General features: G+C 34.2%; 2 protein-coding genes across 2 annotated transcripts in view; one reads left to right on the plus strand and one right to left on the minus strand.

The window, feature by feature from the left end:
* LOC129225725 (uncharacterized) overlaps window positions 1-6962 on the plus strand; it is a 70771-nt gene extending 63809 nt beyond the window's left edge. The window contains exons 30-32 of the mRNA XM_054860219.1: window positions 2626-2719; window positions 2800-2962; window positions 6666-6962. Coding sequence (XP_054716194.1) covers window positions 2626-2719; window positions 2800-2962; window positions 6666-6962 — 554 coding nt within the window. The remainder of the gene's footprint in view (window positions 1-2625; window positions 2720-2799; window positions 2963-6665) is intronic.
* A 6591-nt stretch (window positions 6963-13553) lies between these two features.
* Window positions 13554-21428, minus strand: part of LOC129226025 (uncharacterized) — a 56893-nt gene continuing 49018 nt past the window's right edge. Inside the window, exon 3 of the mRNA XM_054860600.1 lies at window positions 13554-15205. Within this exon, the coding sequence (XP_054716575.1) occupies window positions 14091-15173 (1083 nt within the window). The 5' untranslated portion in view covers window positions 15174-15205 and the 3' untranslated portion in view covers window positions 13554-14090. The remainder of the gene's footprint in view (window positions 15206-21428) is intronic.

The raw sequence follows: 21428 nt of genomic DNA on the forward strand, positions 1-21428 counted from the left end.
GGTTCTGCAATCATTTTTCATATGTTACATGTATTGGTTTTATTATAAATGTCAGTTTTTGAAGATTTGTTTCCAGTAATGGCAACAACTTGCGTTTAAGATGTTTTAATGATAAGTTTTTTTTTTATAAGGAATCATGTATCTGGGTTTTGCACTTAGATGCCAGTTGCTGGACTTAAGAAGCCAGTATTACTTATTCAAGTAAAATTTGATCGTACTGTCAGTGGCAATTGTTATTAAAGTACTAACTCAAATTTTTTTTCATTTTGCTAAATCCACCAATTGCCGACAAGTTCAGTGTTATGGGAGGGAGATGAATAAGTCATATTGCAAGTCATTTTTGACTGTGTCATGTAACTCGACTCATAAAGTCAAAGTTCTCCAAGTAGAGCTTAGTCATTTTGAACAGGTCTACTTCACATATCTCAAATCGCAACTCCTGGTATCATGTGATAAGCAAGTCTAAAACCAGAAATTGTATTTTTTACCTTTCACGCTTCATGCACAGAAGCATAATTAGGGTGACAGAAATACACACATTTCGCATTTTTTTTCAATAAAATAAAAAATATTTGATTGTTGCACCATCTCTGATTTTTTTTCATATGTTGTACGTTGAATGTATAATGATAATAATTTAAATGAACATAAGGGTAATTCTCTCCAAATAGGCTAAATAAGAGTTAAAAAATTTTTTTCTATCAACTTTGTTAAAACAGACAATTTATTTTTTTATGAGTTAATCTGAGCTCATCTATATTAAGAAAACTATTGGCTATGATTAATCATATTTATTTTTTCTTACTTTGCACATTTTATTATCTTTTTTAGTATACGAGGTTTGTCCGGAAATAAGTATAAAACTTAAATAATAACTTTATTTTGCAATTATTCAGGTATTACAATATGATCTCCTTCAAAGTACTCTCCCTGAGACAAGATGCTCTTCTGCCAATGCTTTTTCCACTGTTGATAACAGTTCTGAAAGTCTTAAGTTGTAATGCTGTTCAGTTGCTGTGTCGTTTCTGCCTTGATGGCTTCCAAACCTCCCAAGTGCTGTCCCTGAAGTACCATTTTGCATTTCGGAAACAGGAAGAAGTAACAAGGGACTAAATCGGGTGAATAAGTCTGGTGGTCTGTCACAGTGATTGAGCTTTGGGTTCAAAAACTTACGCACAACAAATGACACGTGAGCGGGCGCATTTCTTCATTTCAAGTTTTTGTGTCAGAATTTCGTGAACGATTGTTTTGGGCATTGCCAGCTTGTCAGCTATCATTCTGACTGTCAGTCTGTCTGACAATCAATTTTTAAGAACACAAGCCCGAATTTGTTCAACATTTTCATTAGAATTCGATGTTGAAGGGCGTCTTTTCACATCTTCTCGGCCTTGGTTCCCTAAGAGAATTGTCTCCATAAAATTGTTTCAAAACACTCAAAAATCTCACAGTCATTCTTGCCTAGCTTTGCAAGAAACTTGATGTTGATGCGCTGTTCCTCAATCGGAGAAACTTGATGTTGATGCGCTGTTCCTCAATCGGAGATAGCTCCATGCCGACGGCAGGTGAAAAAGGGTGTCTTTGAACTAGCAGCCACACACTCCTACTTACACACAGAGTGCTCTGACTTGAACTGAGCATTTAGGGGATTGGCTACAGCAACTGTCACTTCCTGACGCCCCCATGACGCCGTGATACGTCACTTCAACACATTTATACGTATTTTCTGGTCAAACCTCATATAAATGAAGGAGTGATGCTAATCATAAAATTTACCTAAGTGAAAATGGCTGCAAGTTTGGTGTGTTGATTAGCATTTATTTATAAAAACGATAGTTTAATTTTAATCTCATAACATAGTAACCTAAATTCATCTCTCCTTTATCAGTTACATCACTTCTTTCTTATGAGGGAGTAATGAAATGGCCATTTATTTTTTTTACAATCATTTGAATTGAGATTAGGCTTACTGAGCTATGCTTAAATACTTTTAAATCAACAGTAATAAGAACTTTTTAATATTTACTGGTATTCAGAGGTGTTAATGAGGTAAAAAACTTTCAGTCTACTCCCTGTCAAAATTTCCCTCTGAGAAAAATAAAACTAAAAATCAAGTTACTTTTCTTTTTTGATACAATGTGCTGTGATGGCTACCAAAACATTCTAATTTCGTCAAACAGCTTTATGTGCCCTCTAGAAGCAGTTAGACAAACTTTGATAGATCATTGAGGGAGTGACATAAGAAGGTGGAGACAACATTCAATAATGATATTCAAGAAAATATTTTCAGTAATAAATTTTACGAATGTCAGGGGTAGTCTGTAACAAAGTTGACAAAAACGCAAAACATATGCTCAAAATAGCAATGTTTGTATTTGTTGATACTTTTTATTTATTGTCCTAAAAGTGTTTTAAAATGTTGTCTAAATTGTGTCCTATTCTTTTCTAAATCCACCCCCTGTTTTGTTATTTATTTATTTTTTAAATATAATTATAAGTTAAAAAGTTCTATCATTCTTGACATGCTTCACATCAAATCATTTTCAAGTGTTTTCAATATTTCTTGCATTTAGTGTATTGGAACTTCTGTATTAAAACTCACATTTTCTTTTAAAACTTCATCTTTAGGTAAAGTTCATGTTCATTCTCCATATTTGGATCTAAACACTTTCAACCCAATAAACGCAGCTGCTAATTCCATTCATAAGAAGGAACCTAAAAGGCAAGATTTTTTGTATTAAGTTTTCTTTTAATTGCAAATAATTTTTAATTTTCTTTTGCTCATAATATTTTTGTTTTCAGGCAAAAGTTATATCCGTGGAAAGTAAAATGCATTAGTCATTCAGAGAAGCTATTTATTCCTTTACCCTTGCCACATCCTGTTCAGATTTCTGTCATTATCTTCAATAGAGAAAATGAAGACCCAATACCGATAGAAACTGATCTTTGTTTAGAAATCTTAAAGGTAAATATTTATATTATACGGTTATAAAATCACATGTGAGTAATTGGATTTTCAAGAAAAGATTTTGATGAAGATCTTAAACTTGACAATCAGTCTGTTAACTGCTGCATTCAGCCTAGTCCCACACATGAAGCCACAAGGACTGTTTGCTGACTCATTGTTTTATGAACTTTGTAACTAGGCGATTTTTTTCTTCTCTTAATTTGTTTAAAGGAATTTTATTTAAAAGTAGGAAAATATAATTTTGACCTGAAAAATTAAAATTTTTTAAAATATCCGTTGCTTTGATAGTTTACTTGACTGTATTGTCACCGATATTCTAGGTTTTGAAAAACTCCCAGAAAGGTCAGAAAATTTCACTTTTGAGGTTCTATCGACATCCTGACTGTGGGAAAAATCTATAAGGACAGAATGACAAAAATGTCTTTTTTGAAATGCCAATTAAATGCAATGAGCTTTGAAATTTTGTAACTCAGCAACAAAAGCAAATTCATGGTGGGTGACAAATGCTGCTTCAGAAGAAGAATTTACGTCCATAAAAACCTTAATTTTTTAGTATAATAACAAAGCATGAATAATAGGGTGGAGTGAAAAAAAAAAACAATTTTAATCACCAAGTAATAGTGCAGAAAAATTGCCTTTTGTAGAGATGCAGTCAAAACCCTTGAATGCTAACTCCCTTAGCTCAAAATTTTGCTTAATACTAAAGAAATGCTTTTAATAAAAACAAAGGAAAGAAGCCATACTTTTACAAGAAGTTTTCTTACAAAACAAACTTTGGAAGGTTGAAAGATCTACACTTCAACGCAAGCCAGTGTCTAGCCATGCATGGTCATGCATCAACATCGTAATGCTCTGTAATTTGAGATTAAGTATAGAAGTGATTACTTTCGATGTAAAAAACTTTCATATAAATTAAATTAATCTTTACGTACGTATAAAAAATTGGAGCAATCAAGCATTTCTTATATTAGATGCAACTTGTAACAGCACAGAACCTCGAAACAAAAGATATTGCTAAATAAATTCACCTGGCTTTTGAGTCTTTAAATTGTAACCACTTTGCAAACCACAAAACTGGCTGGTGAGTATGACTATTTTCTTGACTGCTGACAATGTTACCTTAGTATTATAGTATTACATTGTGGCATAAGATTTCTGGACTCTTACCCGACGTTAATAAATCTATCTTTCTTAGTTGAACCACAAATTAGCAGACGCATCTTTGTCTAATGTTGCATATCTACTCAATTAGTGATTGCAATATCGGTATTTCGAGCAATTTTGCAATTTCGTAATACCGGTATTTGCTGAAATAAAATACCCGTATTTTTGGTTTTAGCTAAAAATAATAAATAGTTTCAATTAAAGATTTTTCAATTTATCTTATTAAATATATACTTAAATTTTAAATGTACATTTCTTTTTCAATGATATATAACCAAAATCAATCTATTGATGTAAATATTAGGCTTCAAAAGTGCAAACTAATAGAATATCATTTAACAAAAGTTGCGGAAAGATCGATAAATAATATTTTCATTACTCACAATGGTGAGATGAATCACATGTTTGTGCATTTTTGAGCACTATGTTTTAATTTTTTCTATTTCTCTGATCACTCACTTTCCTTTTTGTGAAAGATAAGTTTGAGTGTAATTTTAAATGTATTTGTTCTCTGAATAATTTATTCCAATCATCATTTGCAGTAATACTTTATGATATTTTCTTTAAATATTTCTCAACTGTACTGAATTTTGGCAAAAAACTTTTTCGTGTTCAAGCCAAGTTCAAATGGTAATTTGTTGTCACTGGTATTGGTTTGTTAAACTGGTATTGGTAAAAGAACGTGAAAAGGGATAAGGGAAACAATATCAAATTTAATCAAGTTTATCGTAAATTTCAAACCAAAGGGCTAATAATAAAAATCAAACTCAAACCTCTCCTGCTCAAGAAAAAATGATGTTAATATTAGAAAAGTATCATCTCTCGGAAAAAAGTTACAACTAGCTATAAATGTAAAAAAAATATAATAATACACACAATACAACACACACAAAATGATTTTTCCAAAAGTAACGTGCAAAAGGTCGGAATTATTTGAAGGTGAAGACTTCTTTACCATTAGAGGAGGGGTATCGTGTATTGTTTACAATATCACCGACCTGTGTGAATCCAGAAAGAGTATTTTCAACTGTTGGAAAGTTGAGCATTAAATGAGTTCCAGGCTTTGAGACAATTCAATAGATGCATTATGTTTTTTAATATTATTGATTTTTTTATTACAACATGTGTTCCTTCATTTGATATTTGTTCAAAATACGTATTCATAAACTTAATAATGCAATTTGATAATGCAATTTTTGTATAAAATTATGAAATGTGGCAACGAAACAATAGGTCTACAAGCATTTTTTGGCAATTTCAAATACCGATACTAATACCAGTATTCCAGTATCACGTTTCAAAAATATCGAATACAGGTATTGAATTTTTGGTTCGGTATTGCAGTCCCTATTTTCAGTGTATGACGTAGGAAGTTTTGGAATTTTAACAATTCAGTATAGATATGCCATCAGGTGGCATATTATTCAAAGCTTTTTTTGAAATTCCTCTAGTACTGTTTGACCATGTATTGTATGTAATTTGGCAATCGGCCAAGTAAAGACGATTCCATCTGAATGAATCTGACAGGTGAGAAGGGAAAATAGCGATGGGATATTGGCACACACGTTTTGTGTCACTAGTGCCTTATTCATTTATTGCATTCTCTAAAATAAAATGAGGGGAAACAAAAACAGTTACTATGGAAACAACAAAAACAAAATAAAATGTTTTCATTTTGTTTGGGAATGTAAAAGAAAAATGGTAAGCTCAAAAGTATGTTGTGAATAAATAAATCAATTTTTGTAGTGAGAATATAGACTGAATATACTTTAGATTAAAATAATATTGCCGTGAGCAAATTTTCATTTTTACAAAACTGGGGCTAAATAATAGAAAGGCAAAAGTACACATATGTAACAAACAAACTAACACTACCTATAAACTAATAGATATGTCTATTTCCGCCTATAAACCGGATATTAGCCTTTCCATTTAATCAATGGTCAGACAGTAAGTGAAAGCTCTAATTTTTCCTAGTTCTGCCAGTTGAAAAGTTCATGGCAAATGTATTTATTTTCAGTGCAAAGGAATTGTTTTATTTTTCAATACTTTTATGTTGAAAAAAAAGTGTCTTTGTGCACAAATATTACTCTGCTGTATGTGTGACTCCTATAACTTAGTATACAGTAGAATTCTGCAGTGGGAAGGTAAAACTTAGTGTCTATAGGAATGAGTTTTGTTGAGATATTTGAAGAAACGCATTTTGAATTCTTTACTCACAACATGGAAATGTTGAAACTGGATGTTTTCAGGGGTTTATTTTCAGTGGAAATCAAATATACAAGCTTGTATAATAAAGTTAAAGTAAAATATTGGACAGAAATACAGAAAAATAAAATAAATAAAATAAAATGAAATAAATAAAATAAAATTAAAATTAAAAATTTGCACATTCTTGACTTTACTTTCCCATGGCAGAATTCTTCCATTACATAATGCTTGAAATTTTTTCTTGATGCTCAAACTTATGTAAATGAAAAGATTAATTCTTTAAATCATCATCTTTGTTTTGTTTTATCCCTACTTTTGTTTTCAGGCTATAGCAGATGGTGCCAAAAGTTCAGCAGTAATGATGTATGAATATGAAGACAGTCCTATGGATGGTCAGAGTTTGGCCACTACTGCAGATGATTATCGTGCTGCAGCTTCGGATATGGAAACTATGGCTTCCGAAGATCGATATAGTCGATCAAGTCTGAGTTGTAGTCATAGTCAACAACTAAGTGCTGGGGACAGTATCGCTGTCAATTTGGCATCAACTGAGGATGTCACGTTAGAGCCAGAGGATCAAAAAGTGACATATAGTCACAGTTCATACAGTACAACAGTATAAGCTTAGTTGCCTGAATTGGGGAAAATTTCAGTTGATTGATTCTTGATGAGAGAAAATTGTATAAATAGAGTAGAAAGTAATTATTTGCTTTATTTAGGAGACAAAAGGAGATTGCCTCTGTAAAACTATAGTGCCTAGAAAGAGTAGTGTGCCCACCGGCGCTTTTCCCCCCTCGATTCTTGAAGACAAATTTTATGAAAACCGCTAGAGGGCAGTGAGGTCAGAGTGCACGTTCAATTTCGCGGTGTTTACGTTAGTAGACTTGGGATTTTGTTACAATTTAGTTCCGCATTTCTCTTTTTTACCTTTATTTCGTGAATATTTCATGAATTAGCGTTTAAGGCTTTTAATGGAGGCATCAAAGTTGAACATTAGAAGAAGTAAAGCTTCATCTTGTTTTGTACCAGGGTGCAAAAGTGGGTACAAAACATGCAAGGAAAAGGTTTCGCTTTTTAAAGCTCCAGCAGATAAAGAAAAACTAAAGAAGTGGAACTCGTTAATTCCCAGGTTAGATAAAGTTTTCGATAAATATTGCTAAATTTGTGCTCTGCATTTCGAAAAACATTTTATTGAAACACATTTTAAGCACATTATAAATGATGAGGAAGTTTTGATTCCTTGGGGAAAACCTTTTATGAAAAATGAGGCAATTCCAACAATTTACCCAAATCTGCCAACATACTTTACTAAAAAATTACCAAAGAAAAGGTCCATCAGGAATTATGCAGTTAAGAAAAATGTTCCCAGTTTGAAAAAAATAAAACTTGATCTTTCCGCAGATGAAACTGAAATAACCACGTATAAAGCTATTATAAATGAAATTGTGCATATTAATTTGCCTAACAAATATTGGGTTTGTATGAAATTTAAAAAATCTCCAAATATTGTAGTTTTTGTATATAATGAAAATTATGTGGAAAATAATATTGACGATAAAAAGATCATTATTGAAGTAGAAGAAAATTTACAAATCAATGCTACTATTTTAGTCAAAGGTGTAAAAGTAGATTATCCTCTCCTTAAATCAGTATTGGATGTCAGAAAACTTTTTATTGACGTTGAAGCTAGAATCCTGTGCAATGGTATGGGTACATTATTTGGGGTACTTAATTATTAGTAGAGAAATAAGAGACGTGCAGTTATTGAATACTTATAGTCTACTATTTTCATTGAAGATAAATTAGCATTAGGTAATTTTATATGCTTCAAAAAATAAATGAACACTCATGTAACAAATAGCACTTGCATAACGTATTCCTCGAGCGCAGCGCCATCTGGATTTTCTTCAGATCTGACCTCACTTTTTCTCCGTCAATCGGCACACTTCTCTTTCTAGGCACTATAGTAAAACTGCCAAAATAAGCACTATTTGTTTTTTACATTCTTGTTTAAAAGTTCTCTGCCAGTGTTAATTTCAATTCTGGGTGCAATTGTTATGACTGTATGTTGTATCACTTCATATCTTTTTGTCTCTTGATATTTTTTTAATAAGGTGTATTTTTAAACAACTTAAAGCTGGGTACAACTTAAAAGAAACGTTTCTCATACTTTCTTCAAAAGTTGTAGAGGATATAAAGCACAATTAAAAAGCATTTAGACATTAAGCATTATTTTTAGATAACTTTAGAGAGATGCCTGAACATTTTTTCTTCTTAATTTGTTCTGGTTTCTTAATGTCCTTAGGAATACATTGTTTGCTGGGAAAACTTATATTATTAATTATATTGTGTGTGTTTGGTGATAAATGAAGCAAATGTGTTTTGCTAGTAGTTCTCGTACGAATCAGGAAAGATTTTAATTTTTAGGTTATATTCATTAAACAATTTTATGTATATATTGTTCATAATCGTTGCAGAAGCTGGTCTTCAGAAATGATCTTTTTTAATATACATGTGACTCATAATTTAATATATAGGTTTTTTTTTTTTTTGTTTTTTTGTGTGCTGTGATTGTGCAAATGCAGCCTGTTGTGCATTTTATAGAGCTTATATGTACACCTTGTATCCTGTAATATTTTAGCATTAAGTATTCAACATATTTTCAAATTTCTACTACTTAATATTTATTTTTTGGTTTTGAACGACTCTCCAAGCATTACATATTTTAACGCCTTCATTAACAATAACGTCATACCAATGAATTAGAAAATAATAAATAAAACCCTTTTTTGTATTGCAAATTTTGCTGATTTTCTTGTATAGTTTAAAATAAACTTTATGATGGAGATATTTCAATTAAGGTTCAAGGGTACTTTTTTTTGCAATTATTAAGGATTCTTTTCTGCACAAGGCTGTATGTAGTATGTTTTTATCTTTTGTTAAATTATAAATTAATATATAACTTGTTTTATTCATTTACACTTAACACATTTGTTATTTTAGTGTCTATATTTTTTATTTTGTATGATTGGTTACTCAAGTTCATTTGTACCTGTTCATTATTTTATTTCATTGTTCGTTCATCACTTTTTAACACAAGTAGAAGTTTTTCTGAATATTTTTCTTTGAGAATGGAAATGTGCAGTTTTTATTTGCGAACCTTTTGAAAATTTTACCATTTTTTGAAAATATTTTGAACAATTGATTTTTAATTGAAAATCATTCGACAAAAGTTATATACAGTAATCAGTTTCTAAAAGTGAATTAGTTTAGATTTCATTATGGCTAATGCCTAAGATTCTATTCATCTATTTTTACTGCCTTAAGAGGTTTGAATTTCAAATTATTTTATTACATTAGGATAATCTCATTATATAATTACTTCTGGCTTCATGCATGTTCTATAAATATGCTTATTATTAAATATAGTTTAATTCTACTGAAATATAGTTTCTACAAAAGTAATGATTTGGTATTATGTGAAAATCGAAGTGTTTGAGTAATATGTTCTAATTCATGCTATTGCTGAATGGAAACCCTGTGAATATTATATAACAATATATTGCTGAACGTCCTTAATCCTAGCTGTACAAACTGACTCATTAATAAAATATATTGAATTCTTTTAAGGTTCAATTACTTGAAATTTATGACTGTCATTTATGAAAAAAAGAAAAATAGAAGTACAGCAGTACTTCTCTAATGTGACTGCATGCTTCTATAAATGGGATTAACATGATTTGGTGGTGTGGTAATGCTGTGATTAGAATCTGCGATAGGGGAGTTAGTTTTATTAATTCCTGTAAGAATACAATGTGGATTCATACTATTGTCGACACTTTAGGGGGCTGGGGTCATGAGCCTCCCCTTGCATCTGCCCCAGCTGCTGATTCAACCTTCCCTACCTATATCTTAGGATGTTAGGGACATGACTTTCTGGAGAGTTTTGGCTTCATGGTGATTATCTTGTTTTGCTAGGCAGTCTGAGATCAGTAACAACAACAAATCAAAATCAATTTAAAACTAGGAAAAAACTGTGTTGGGTGAATGTGAATCTAAATCTCTTGAATCCAGTTTTGATTTGATGCGTCAAATGTTCACATGCATTTTTGGACCTCTGTAGCGAGGATAAGGATCGTGTATTGGTCTGGATTGTTACTGGGGTGAAACTGGGGTTCATCATTATGAACCTGAGTTTAAGCAAGACTCCATGCAGTGGCATAAAAAAGAAACAGCACCGCCCAAGAAGTTTAAGGTGACGCAATCGGCTGGAAAACACAGGGCGACAATCTTTTGAGATTTAGAAGGAGTGTTATTGATTGATCATAAAGATGTCTCTATAACGGGAGAATATTATGTTTCAACATTAGAACAGTTGGAAGATGCAATCAAAGAAAATGAGAAGAAAAATTGATGAAAGGTGTGTTGCTCCTGCATGACAGTGCTCTAGTTCACAAGAGTAGTCTTGCGTTGGCTGCCCTGCACAAAGTACGCTTTAATATTATAAAGACCTGGCTTCTAGCAATTATTACCTGTTTCCCAAAATGAAAAAAGTGTTACATGGGAAGAAATTTAAAAGCGATAAAAGAGACAATTTCAGCGTATTTTCGGAGATTGATTCAACATTTTTTGTGAAGATATAAACAAATTGATAGATCTGAGAAGTGTATTCGAGTTGCATGTGAATGTATTGGAAAGAAAAAATAATATTGCATTTTTATTTACTATTCTTGCCCTCCATTCCACAAACTTAAAAAAGACCCCCCCCCCCTCTGTCTTTCACATATTTGCAAATTTTTGCAGTTCACTTCAAACCACAATTTTGTAAAAAATTTACAAAACTGAAGCTCTTAGTTTCTTTTCTGAATATTAAATGGCAGCACTCTAGTCTTGAAACATTTATTTTTTCTACACAGTTTGTTTTTTAAAATGCCGTTTTTTTTTTTTTTTTTGCAACTACAACTACTCATTTAAGATTAAATAGACCTAAAAATACACTAGTGTGTTATTCTACACTTAGTAAAATATTTGGAAGCTATTATATTCCATCAGAATAACTCATAAAAGGTAGGTAATACACTGGTGGACAATTGCTAAGGACGGATGGCAATAGCAGCCTTAGCAACCACAAAATGGAAGGCAAGGAAATATGGAAATTAGCATAAGTTCGGACACAGTAAGACGTGTCATGAGTATGCAAATTTTAGACTCATGATGTTGTTGGTCACGTAATAGCCCTGATAAGCGATATAAAGGATTGGGCGCATAATGACAATTGTTGTTTAAAAGCAAAGTTTGATGGGAAAGAATCCTTTGACGAACTTGCATTTTTCAGTATGTCTTCCCGACATCCCTTAGATGATTTTGTGGGTGACCGTGTGGTTGGCAACATCGAAGGAGGGTAGAAAAATTTAGGTGTTGCTAGGGAGTTCGATGTCAGACACAGGGTTGCTTCTAGAGTTTGGAAATCGTTTCAAACAAATGGAATGCATAGCAAATGTCACGAAGGAGGTCGTGTATGCAATACGACGTCAGCAGAAGATCGGTACTTAGTGGTAGCAACAAAAAAAAACCCAGCGAAACACAGCAACTGAGGTAGCAGAGCAATTTCCTGCTGCTACTAGCAAGCAAATATCCCGAAAAACTGTAGCCAGAAGTTTGAATGCAGTAAGACTATACACCTGTCTATCTTGTTTTGTACCTCCCATTGTCTACTAGTCAGTGTTTTGCTCGCTTGTAATGATGTCTTCAGCATCGCAGTTGGAGAGAAGTCCTCTGGCCTTGTGTACTACTCTCAGATGAAAGCAGGTTCAGTCTGTCCTCTAATTGTGGACGACAACTAACCTGGCATGAGAGTGGTATAGCATACAAGTCGGCAAACATAAAAGAAAAGGACTAGTATCATACAAGTTGTGTTATGGTATGGGTAGGATTATGATCAATGCCTGTACGTCGCTTGTGTGCTTCCAGATAAGACGATGATGGCTAGTGATACATTAACGTTTTTCTACTGCCTCATGTTCACATGTTCTGTGTTGCTGTGTGCGATAACTTCGTTTTCATGGTTGGCAACGAAACATGTCGATAACAATCACCTTCCGGGAGTGCCTAGCTTACTCAAAATATTCAACCTATCGGATGGCCAGTACGTTCTATAAATCTGACACATATTGAAAATGTTTGGGATGCTTTTGGGAGCAGTCTTATGGGTCGACAACAACCTCCAATAAGCAAGGACACCCTTATTCGTGACTGACAGAAGAATGGGATAAATTATCCCCACAGCTGCTGGCTAATGTGGTGTAAAGCATCACATGAAGTGTGGAAGTTTGCATCGCTCTCCATGGTAGCCATATCTCATATTGACTTCTTACGCCAGAATGCCTGGGGGCGGTAAATACATTGACTCAGTTTTACGTATTCATCCCAAAATGACCGTTTTGTCTTTAATCACTTTTCAACGCCTTCTGGATTTCAGAGTACAAAAAATTATCGTCATTGTAATGTTCTAGAGTTCTGGCATTAGTTTATTTCACTTGGCATCGAATTACACTGACTTTGTTACGTGCTACATAGCCGATTGGAATCCGTCCTTAGCAATTGTCCACCAGTGTATAAGAAATTCGAAAGCCGTGGGATACATTATATAACTTTTAACAAAATTCAAGAAATTTAACCAATGTATTTTATATACTGCACCCAGGTACGTCTTGATGTTAGAGCACTGTAATCCCCGAAAAATTAATTTCTTCATTCGGCAAATTTTGTCTGAGGATTTGGCAAATTCGGAGACATATTTGAAAATTTTAAATTACCGAATGTCCCTTTTCATTAGATATACGTATGTGTGCATATCTGTATGTATCATTCAGCAAAACTTGGAGTTCCATTCGGAGAATTGAGAATTCTAGCTCTTCCAAAAATTTAAGTTCAGGGTTCCATTGACTGCAGCTTAAAGGGGTGTATAAAAATATACTAATGGTTATGTGTTATAATATATAAACCTATAACTTTACATGCTGTCCATGACTTATCTTAAAACAATCTGAAGAACACTCTTTCAATTTATTAGATTGTTAAAAAGAAGAATAAAGAAAATAAGAAGAAAAAAATTACTTAAATTCCTTTTGAAAATGCTTTCACAAACACAATATAGAATTCTAAATAATCGAACAGTTTTAAAACTTAAAATTTAATTCAGCTAAAACGAAGCAAACAAATGATTTTATTAATATTTACATTATTGGAGAGAAAAGTGCATATCACGACTTTTCATAAGTTTTAATACCCCTTTGAGGAGTTAAAAAAAAAAAAATGACATTCATTCAGTAGCGTTGTATAAAATAAATGCTTTGATGAGTGAAGATGGGATGCCAAATAATGTTCTGCTTACAGGCACTAGGCTTCCCAGCATTTTTCATTTATGTATCCATTTTTTTAATGAAAAAAAAATACAGTACCCTGCACAAGAATTGGCATTTCATAAAACGTGACCTACAAAATTGTAACCTCTTAGCCACTTTTATGGAATCTGGGTATTTTCTTATCTCATTAAGGTATTATCATTTCACTTCATCCAAAATGATATCAATTTAATCACTGATAATCATCAAAAAGAAATGATGGAATTGATGATATCACCTACACACTTTTTTCGTTCCTCCATCGTTTACATTTTCATCAATGTTTTTTGCACTATCCTTTTCTTTTCATTACTGCATAATTGACACAACTCTGAAAAATAAGTACTTCAAGTATGCTTTTCAAAGTTCCATGTTCTGTCAATGAAATCCTCCGATAATTTTTTATCAAGAGCGAAATATTTTTCGTCAATGTTCGTAGCATTTTGTTTAATATTGTTCATATCATTTGGCAATGTCTCGGATGTTTTTCTATTCTTGTTGGCATGTCCTTGTTCTGCATCAGGACGCCGTTCCTTTTTCGCTCGACGTTCCCCGCGATGTTTCGAAGAATGTTTTCCTAATTCATCTGCCTTCACTAAAGGCATGTTGAGTTTTGTCGATGTTCCCCCGCTTGATGATGGCAACGATTCGTTAGTGTCTGTTCCCGACACTGGAAACACTTTCAAAGTAGACGGAGTCTTTGAGCGACTTTGTCGTTGTTGTTGCTGATGACGCACCGAAGGCACCAAATGTACCGGTGGCAAGTTTAATACTTTTTGGGAAGGAACTGATTCTTGTTGGGAACCCAACCAGCTGATTAATCTGTCCCTTCTATGTATGGTCAGTAATGCTGGGGTTGGGCTTCCGCAACAGCATACTTCACGACCACTGATGACACAGCAAGCTAATGACAGTAAGCTATCTGCTGTAGCTGTGGCTAATAGCAACAACTGAACTGCAAATGGCGATGCATTTTCAACACCACGCCACACTAAAGCTCCAGCTACATCTTCCATGTATACTTCGGCTACTAGTCCCATAGCTGTAAATGTGGCCAAAAGACCAGTGTTGAAGAAACCAAGCACAGAAAGAATTAATAATGCAATCAGAAGAGACTTTCTTTGTGGCTTTTGCTTTCTAGCTGTTAAAATAATGCATAATCCAGTAAAAATGGCAAAGAGTCCACTCCATATGCCGCCGTACATCCAAGCGGACCAAGCTTGCACATAAACGGCCATCCCCCCCAAGAGAGCTAAGCATGCTCCACATAAAAACTTGGCTGTTCCTAATCCACTTGCTAAACGAGTTGGAAAACCAGAGTATGGGATCACTTCATCTTCACTTTCAGCACGAACAGCAGGATAGAATAATGATGGCCGACCATGGTATGCCAAGAGTCCATTTTGACCCTTCACTACTTGCTTTTCCATTTTCAGTTGCTCGTGTTTGTCATCAAAAGAGCCTAAAAATGAAATATTTCTATTATAATTCATATAAAAACCTCGCTTTTTAAGATACATTTATTTTGACTTGCAGATATTTATTTTTCACACTTATAAAAGTGATAAAATCCAGAAAGGCAGAAGAACCTTCTTGCAGATTTATTTGAAATAGATCTATCGATAAACCCAAGCATTCTGTTAGCTTCGTTACTTGCTTATCATGTGTTGTGGAGGAATTCACAGTTGTGGTTTTTTTATTACAATTTTAGCAAAAATTTCGCCCTCGTTGTTAATTTGACCGTTATGATCCTGTTCCAAATAGAAAAAAAAAATCATGTTTGAGTATCAAATTTTAGAATCACATTTATAAACAAAAATGCCTGGCCAACCCCAGACCATTACAAGTCTGATAAATGTGGTGCGTGTGAGAGCATCCGTCCAAGAATCCCCAAAGCATTTAACACATTAACAAGCAGCTGCCTAGAGATTTTCTGATAGGAATGTATAAGGTGACCATGGCCGTGGAGGAAAAAATAAATGGTCACCTTAGGAATGTAAGGAAAATCCTGCATAATGTGAATAATTTTACTTGCAGAACAGGATTGTGTTCGCCAAGTTGAAGCCAAAGACGAAATTTTTGCTGAATAGCAGTGAAAAAACCGCCATTGTGAATATACTCCTCCACAATGCATGACGATGATCACTGCACCATGCTATTGCTACTGCTGTAAATAGCAGGTATACTGCCAGGCCCATCATTTCAAATTTTTTCAGGATGTCAACGTGCCTCGTTTTGCACTTTTATTTTTCTGAAACTTGAGAAAAATGGTCAATCCCAACGTTACAGGTATAAAAGATTTTTCAAATCAAGTAAAATCTTCTGCGAGAAGTATGACCTCGAAATTTGAAAATTATGAACAAAAGCACTAAGTTACATTTGGTCAGATTTTTGCGTTTGGAAATCTCAAATGTGCTGAAAATTGATCAAAAGGTTAGTATCCTTAGAGAGGGCAAAAATGCCTCGTTTAGTGCTTGAAGTGCTGCTTAAATTCAGTAATTTCAATATTTTGAACAGAAATACTAAAGTACTCGCTAATTTAGTTACAGTAAAAAAAAAAGTCATACTTTTTGTGTTGGAGGATGTCAACTGTGATAAAATTTGATGTTCAAACCAAAAACGGTCAGTGAAGTGACCTATTTTTTATGACTTAATTAAGTCATGTGTTATAGACTTAACTAACCACCCCCCCCCTCCCCATGTGGATTCCTGAGCATCAAAGGACCGCTGTGCCGAAGGCGAGGTAAACATGGGAGCCCATATGGGGGTGGGGACTCAGCCCCCCCTCAGAAATTAGAACTTGGTTGCTTTTGATACTACTTTTTTCTTTGCAAAATCGTAAAAACATTTCTTCTCCAGCCATTGATGAATAAGTTATTAAAAATGTCAAATTTTAGTAACTTTAATCGGTACTTTTCTCCGCACGCACCCCACCTCTTAGCCGTAGGCCTTAGGTTCCATCTCACGGGGGGGGGGGGGGTCCGCGTAGCGGGCCCCCCGCGGGACTGAGTGCGGCGGTCGACTTTAATCGGTACTGAAATCGGTTTCCATGTGGGAAATATCGGAGCCCCTCCCCTTTAAAATTTTGCATATATGTGCGCCTATGGAAGTAAAGGGACACACACAGTATCCATTTTTATTAACACGCTTTTATTAGCTTCACCTGTATGTATGTATGTATCTTGTAACGGAATTTTGCAGCTCAAATTTCGCCAACTTCCTGCGATCGGATTCTTTTGAAATTTGGCACGCGACCTCAGACCCGATGACAATGCAATATTCTATAGTCAAATTAATTAATTAACTCTTTTAATTGTGAGTTTCCTCCAATTTTAATCAATATTTTGGCATAAATCCAACAATGTGGAAAAGGAAAAATTAAAAAAAAATACTTTAAAAAATACTCGCAAAAATTATTTAAAAATATCTACGAAAACCTTTAATTTTTTTGCATCAGACAAAATTTGTTCCAATGTTCCAAGGTAATTAGAACATGAAATTTAATTGTTTTTAACTGATTTCATGCCAAAATTTAGGTGAGCCTTCAACTGGAAATTCATTGCTGATCAGACCATTGTTGAACCATGGCCCCACTGAATGCGCTGGCGCTTAAGTATTCAGTGGGGCCATGGTTGAACATAGCTTTTATTCAAATGCATCTCAAATTTTCAAAGTAATGTAGATATGATTTCCGCACACATGCATCGATGACTGAGACAGTGGCGGATCCAACCGATTGTTTTGGGAGGAGCCATCCGAAAATTTTGAACAAACTCCGAACTCCCCAGAAAATTTATTAAAATGAAGTTTTAAAAACTCGATTTTCGGGGTATGGAGACATTAGGTGAGTGGGTGGTTTTAGGAATCTCCCTCAAAAATGTTTCAAAATTTAAATTTCCGAGTTATTTTTGAAAATTATGAAACTAAAAACGCATTTTGTCTATTTTTGATGATGTACGGAGAAAGGTCAGGTTTCGGGCGTTGGCCCCAAAATACTTTTTGGAAATAAAGCTTAGAAACCAAAATATTCTGTCATTATACGTTAAGAAGTTAGAAGAGGAGGGGTGCTCTTCTTGCTCTTCAGCTGTCCAGCCTAAAAATGCACCTTTAGGTAATGTTTGCTTACATTAAAGGAAGTGTGAAGGTTCTTAGAATCCTTCCTTCCTGGAAATATTTTGCCTTTGAGGCTCTAAAAATTCCATTTTTAGCTATATTTATACATATTTTAGAAAGGGGTGGAAGATTCGTGAGCTCCTCCAAAAACCTTCTTTTTAAGCTATCATCACGATATAAACTAAGGAGGGAGGGGGTCCTATTAAAAATCGTTTGTAATTGAAGTCCCAAAAAAATTCATTTAAGTTGCTTTTAAGCAAGTTAAGTGATAAGGGCTGGATAAGCTAGTTTCCGTCGACATTTTTTCCAAATAAAAGACTTAAAATGCAATTTTTTGCTGCATTTGTGAAAGGGCATAGGAAAAGGGAGTTCTCCCCCTAGTTTTGAAATTAAAGCCATAAAAACGAAAATTTAGGCTCTCTTTGTTCTTGTGAACAATAGGTATACTCTGAGAACAGCAGCATTTAGAGATCGTCCAAGTGTCTGTAGTTTGAATCGAGAAATGATGTAAAAGATGGAGAAAAATTTTGGAAATAAAAGTTTTGTTTTGAGTATAGGAATATAATTTATCTCCCAGTTAAGGCCTACACTTCTTTTTCAGTAAAACACATGTGCTAAATGTTGTTATCTTCTCATAATATTTTTTCTTTTTTTTTTTGTTAAAAAAAAATTCCTACAATCACAAGGCTTTGGGAGGGGCCATGGCTCCCATGGCCCCCCCTCTAGATCCGCCCCTGGACTGAGATGGATTAGCATAAAAGATTTTGAACAATGTTGAAATGAATATTTTTCGTAAAACAAGTTAAACTAAAAAGTAAACAATAAAATAATAGTTTAAAAAACTATTAAAACACGCTTTCGTAAGAAAATGAACTAAAAACTGACAAATAATCTTTGGATGATAGTAGTTGACCAATCACTTAATTTTAATGTAATACAAAAAAGCGTGGGGGGGGCTTCTTATCAGTTGTCTTGAATTTCCTCCATTTGTTGTCCATGCAAAAAATGTAAATAGACAGCACCCCACGCTTTTTTGTATTACATTAAAATTAAGTGATTGGTCAACTACTATCATCCAAAGATTATTTTTCAGTTTTTAGTTCATTTTCTCACGAAAGCGTGTTTTTTTAGTTTTTTAAACTATTATTTTTTATATATCGTCGCCTCAGCGGAACAGTGAGAAAACTAGTCCCAGGAATAACAGTAAGATATCCATCCTATTGTTGCATTGAGGCGACGATATCTGCACCTCAGTCAGAGGAACGAAATCACATTATGATAATTTTACAGTAAATAGAAAAAACTTTTTTCTGGTTCACATGCAAAGGATGGGACGTACGCTCTTTTAACCCTTGTAAAAAGCTGAAAAGGAATTTTTTTAAAGAATTACGTTCACATGGCTCGATGCAGCATAGGTTTCTACATCTAAAGCACTAATAAACAGAAAATCGCAAATTTTGGAACGTCCTTCTATCTCTGAGGTACAGATATATAGATTGAAATAGATATTCGTGAAAAAGCTAAACACAACGAGTATGTTTCACCGTAGGGGGCAGACAATTTATCGTCTTTCAGTTCTACCAGTCATCGCAGTTTGGCGCAAGAAATAATTTTCCAAACTATTTCTTCAACATAAAGAAGACTAATAAAATACGAAATCCAACATAAAAAAATGTAGAAACTTTTTGTCTGTTGGCATTGGCTCGACATAAAGTGCAAAACCATCAGATTCGTAGTGCCGTTCTTCATGAGCGAAGATGTCTAAAATTTTGGATGTCACAAGGTCATAAAAGTTCCCACTTCCGTGTTCTTCCCATCCTGCATTTCACAACAAAACCCAGTGCACTTTTTCAGATTCGTATCTTGAGAAATTGGAAATGAGAGTCGATCATCCTTTTTTTAACGATGGGAGAGATTTCTAAAAGAAAAAAAAAATAAATAAGAGATTGATTTGGATCGTAACCTGCGGGTTGCTTTGGTAACGGGTCAGTCATTTTAAAATTGTTTGTATAGAAACAAACAAAATTGATTCCTTTCATTCGATTTTGACTGCCGTGTGTTTGCGAAAAAAATCGCAACTCATGTGCACTAACTATCGTTCAGTGAAGCCATGCATGGGATGATACCAAGTGTAATGATGAATAAATAGTTATGCTGCTGCTCTTAGGTTTTATAAAGTGACTAGACGGCAAGATTTTGGAGGAACAATCTCGCTTTTTGTCCCGCCAACCAAATGTCTTGATAAAATGGTCCGCTTTTCGTCTAAAGCACCGCTAAAGTCCCACTTCCACTAAATGGAAGAAACTAAAAAAATTCAATTTTAGGCATCTTGAATTAAAATTTTGCTTTGCGCAATTACGAGTGTGTGTGCAGACATGTATATGTAAGTGTAGGGTATGGACACAACCGCCCTGGAGAAGTGGATTCTGCTGGAGACGGTGCTCGCTGGAAGAGCAGCCCTAGCGGTGCCCGTCAACGGTGGTGCCCCTGTCCAAAACTGACGGGCAGACGTCCTTCAGCGGTAAAGTGAAAACAATTAGCAATTCGCGATTGCTCAATAAAATAGATTTTTCAATACTTTAGTGGGCATTCATTGCTTTCTTTCAACCATGATAAACTTTCAGTATTCACTCAAGGAATTTTTAGATTTTTTGACAGGCGGTGAAATTGCTTCTTACAGTAAATATGATTAATACTTTTGTCGATACATGTATACTGTAAGCTTAGTGTTATTGACGCGCATATTCAGTTACTTTTCAACTGAAGTTTTTCATAGGTACATGCGCCTAAATTATTTCTCACTTAGTAGTTATGTTCTTATTTCAATATTTAAGAACAACTGCTACGATTTCATAAAATATGTATGCTGCAAGGGGGCTTAGTTCAAAATTATTTTGCACTAGAAAATTGCCGGTCAAGATATGGCGGATGAAAATTGCTTCCACATTTCAACGAAGCAATTGCCTGTTTGGTGATAGTTTGATAGTTGAAATTGACCTCCTCCGAAATAAAATCCTGGCTTCGCCACTGGCTATGGTCGTCCGAAACTGCAGCCATGAATGATCAAGCTGACCACTTAACCCCGCACCAAATCGAAGTTATTTTTCCTACTTTACACGTTCGGCTGGAATTAGAATGCTTCTCGTTCTGCATCATTACTGGAGCTTAGTTTGCGCTCATTCTTTCTATTCCCGTTCCGCCATTTCTTTGTTTCTGAAACTATAAAAAGTTACGTTCGCGAGAAAAAAGGAGAAAGAATAAATTTAGAATAAAAAAAAGAGGCACGCTTCCGACATACCTGATGATTTCCGTGTGCCGCTCAAGACTGAAAATGCTGAGAATTTCAACTTTCCAGCAGGTACGATCAGGGATGGACTGTAATCTACTTTATGATGGATAGGGTTTAACTCTTTGAGGATCACAAGCTTAACGACAGTATATGTTGATTAGAAAAATAAAATTATAGACAGGAAAAAAAAAAAAAAACATCCAGCATCCATCTCCATTCATTTGAATTTTGACATCTTGAATTCAAACTTTGTTTTTCGCAATCACGAATTGCGACGGGTGGA

The sequence above is a fragment of the Uloborus diversus genome, chromosome 7, assembly GCF_026930045.1.
Source record: "Uloborus diversus isolate 005 chromosome 7, Udiv.v.3.1, whole genome shotgun sequence".
Classification (NCBI taxonomy): Eukaryota; Metazoa; Arthropoda; class Arachnida; order Araneae; family Uloboridae; genus Uloborus; species Uloborus diversus.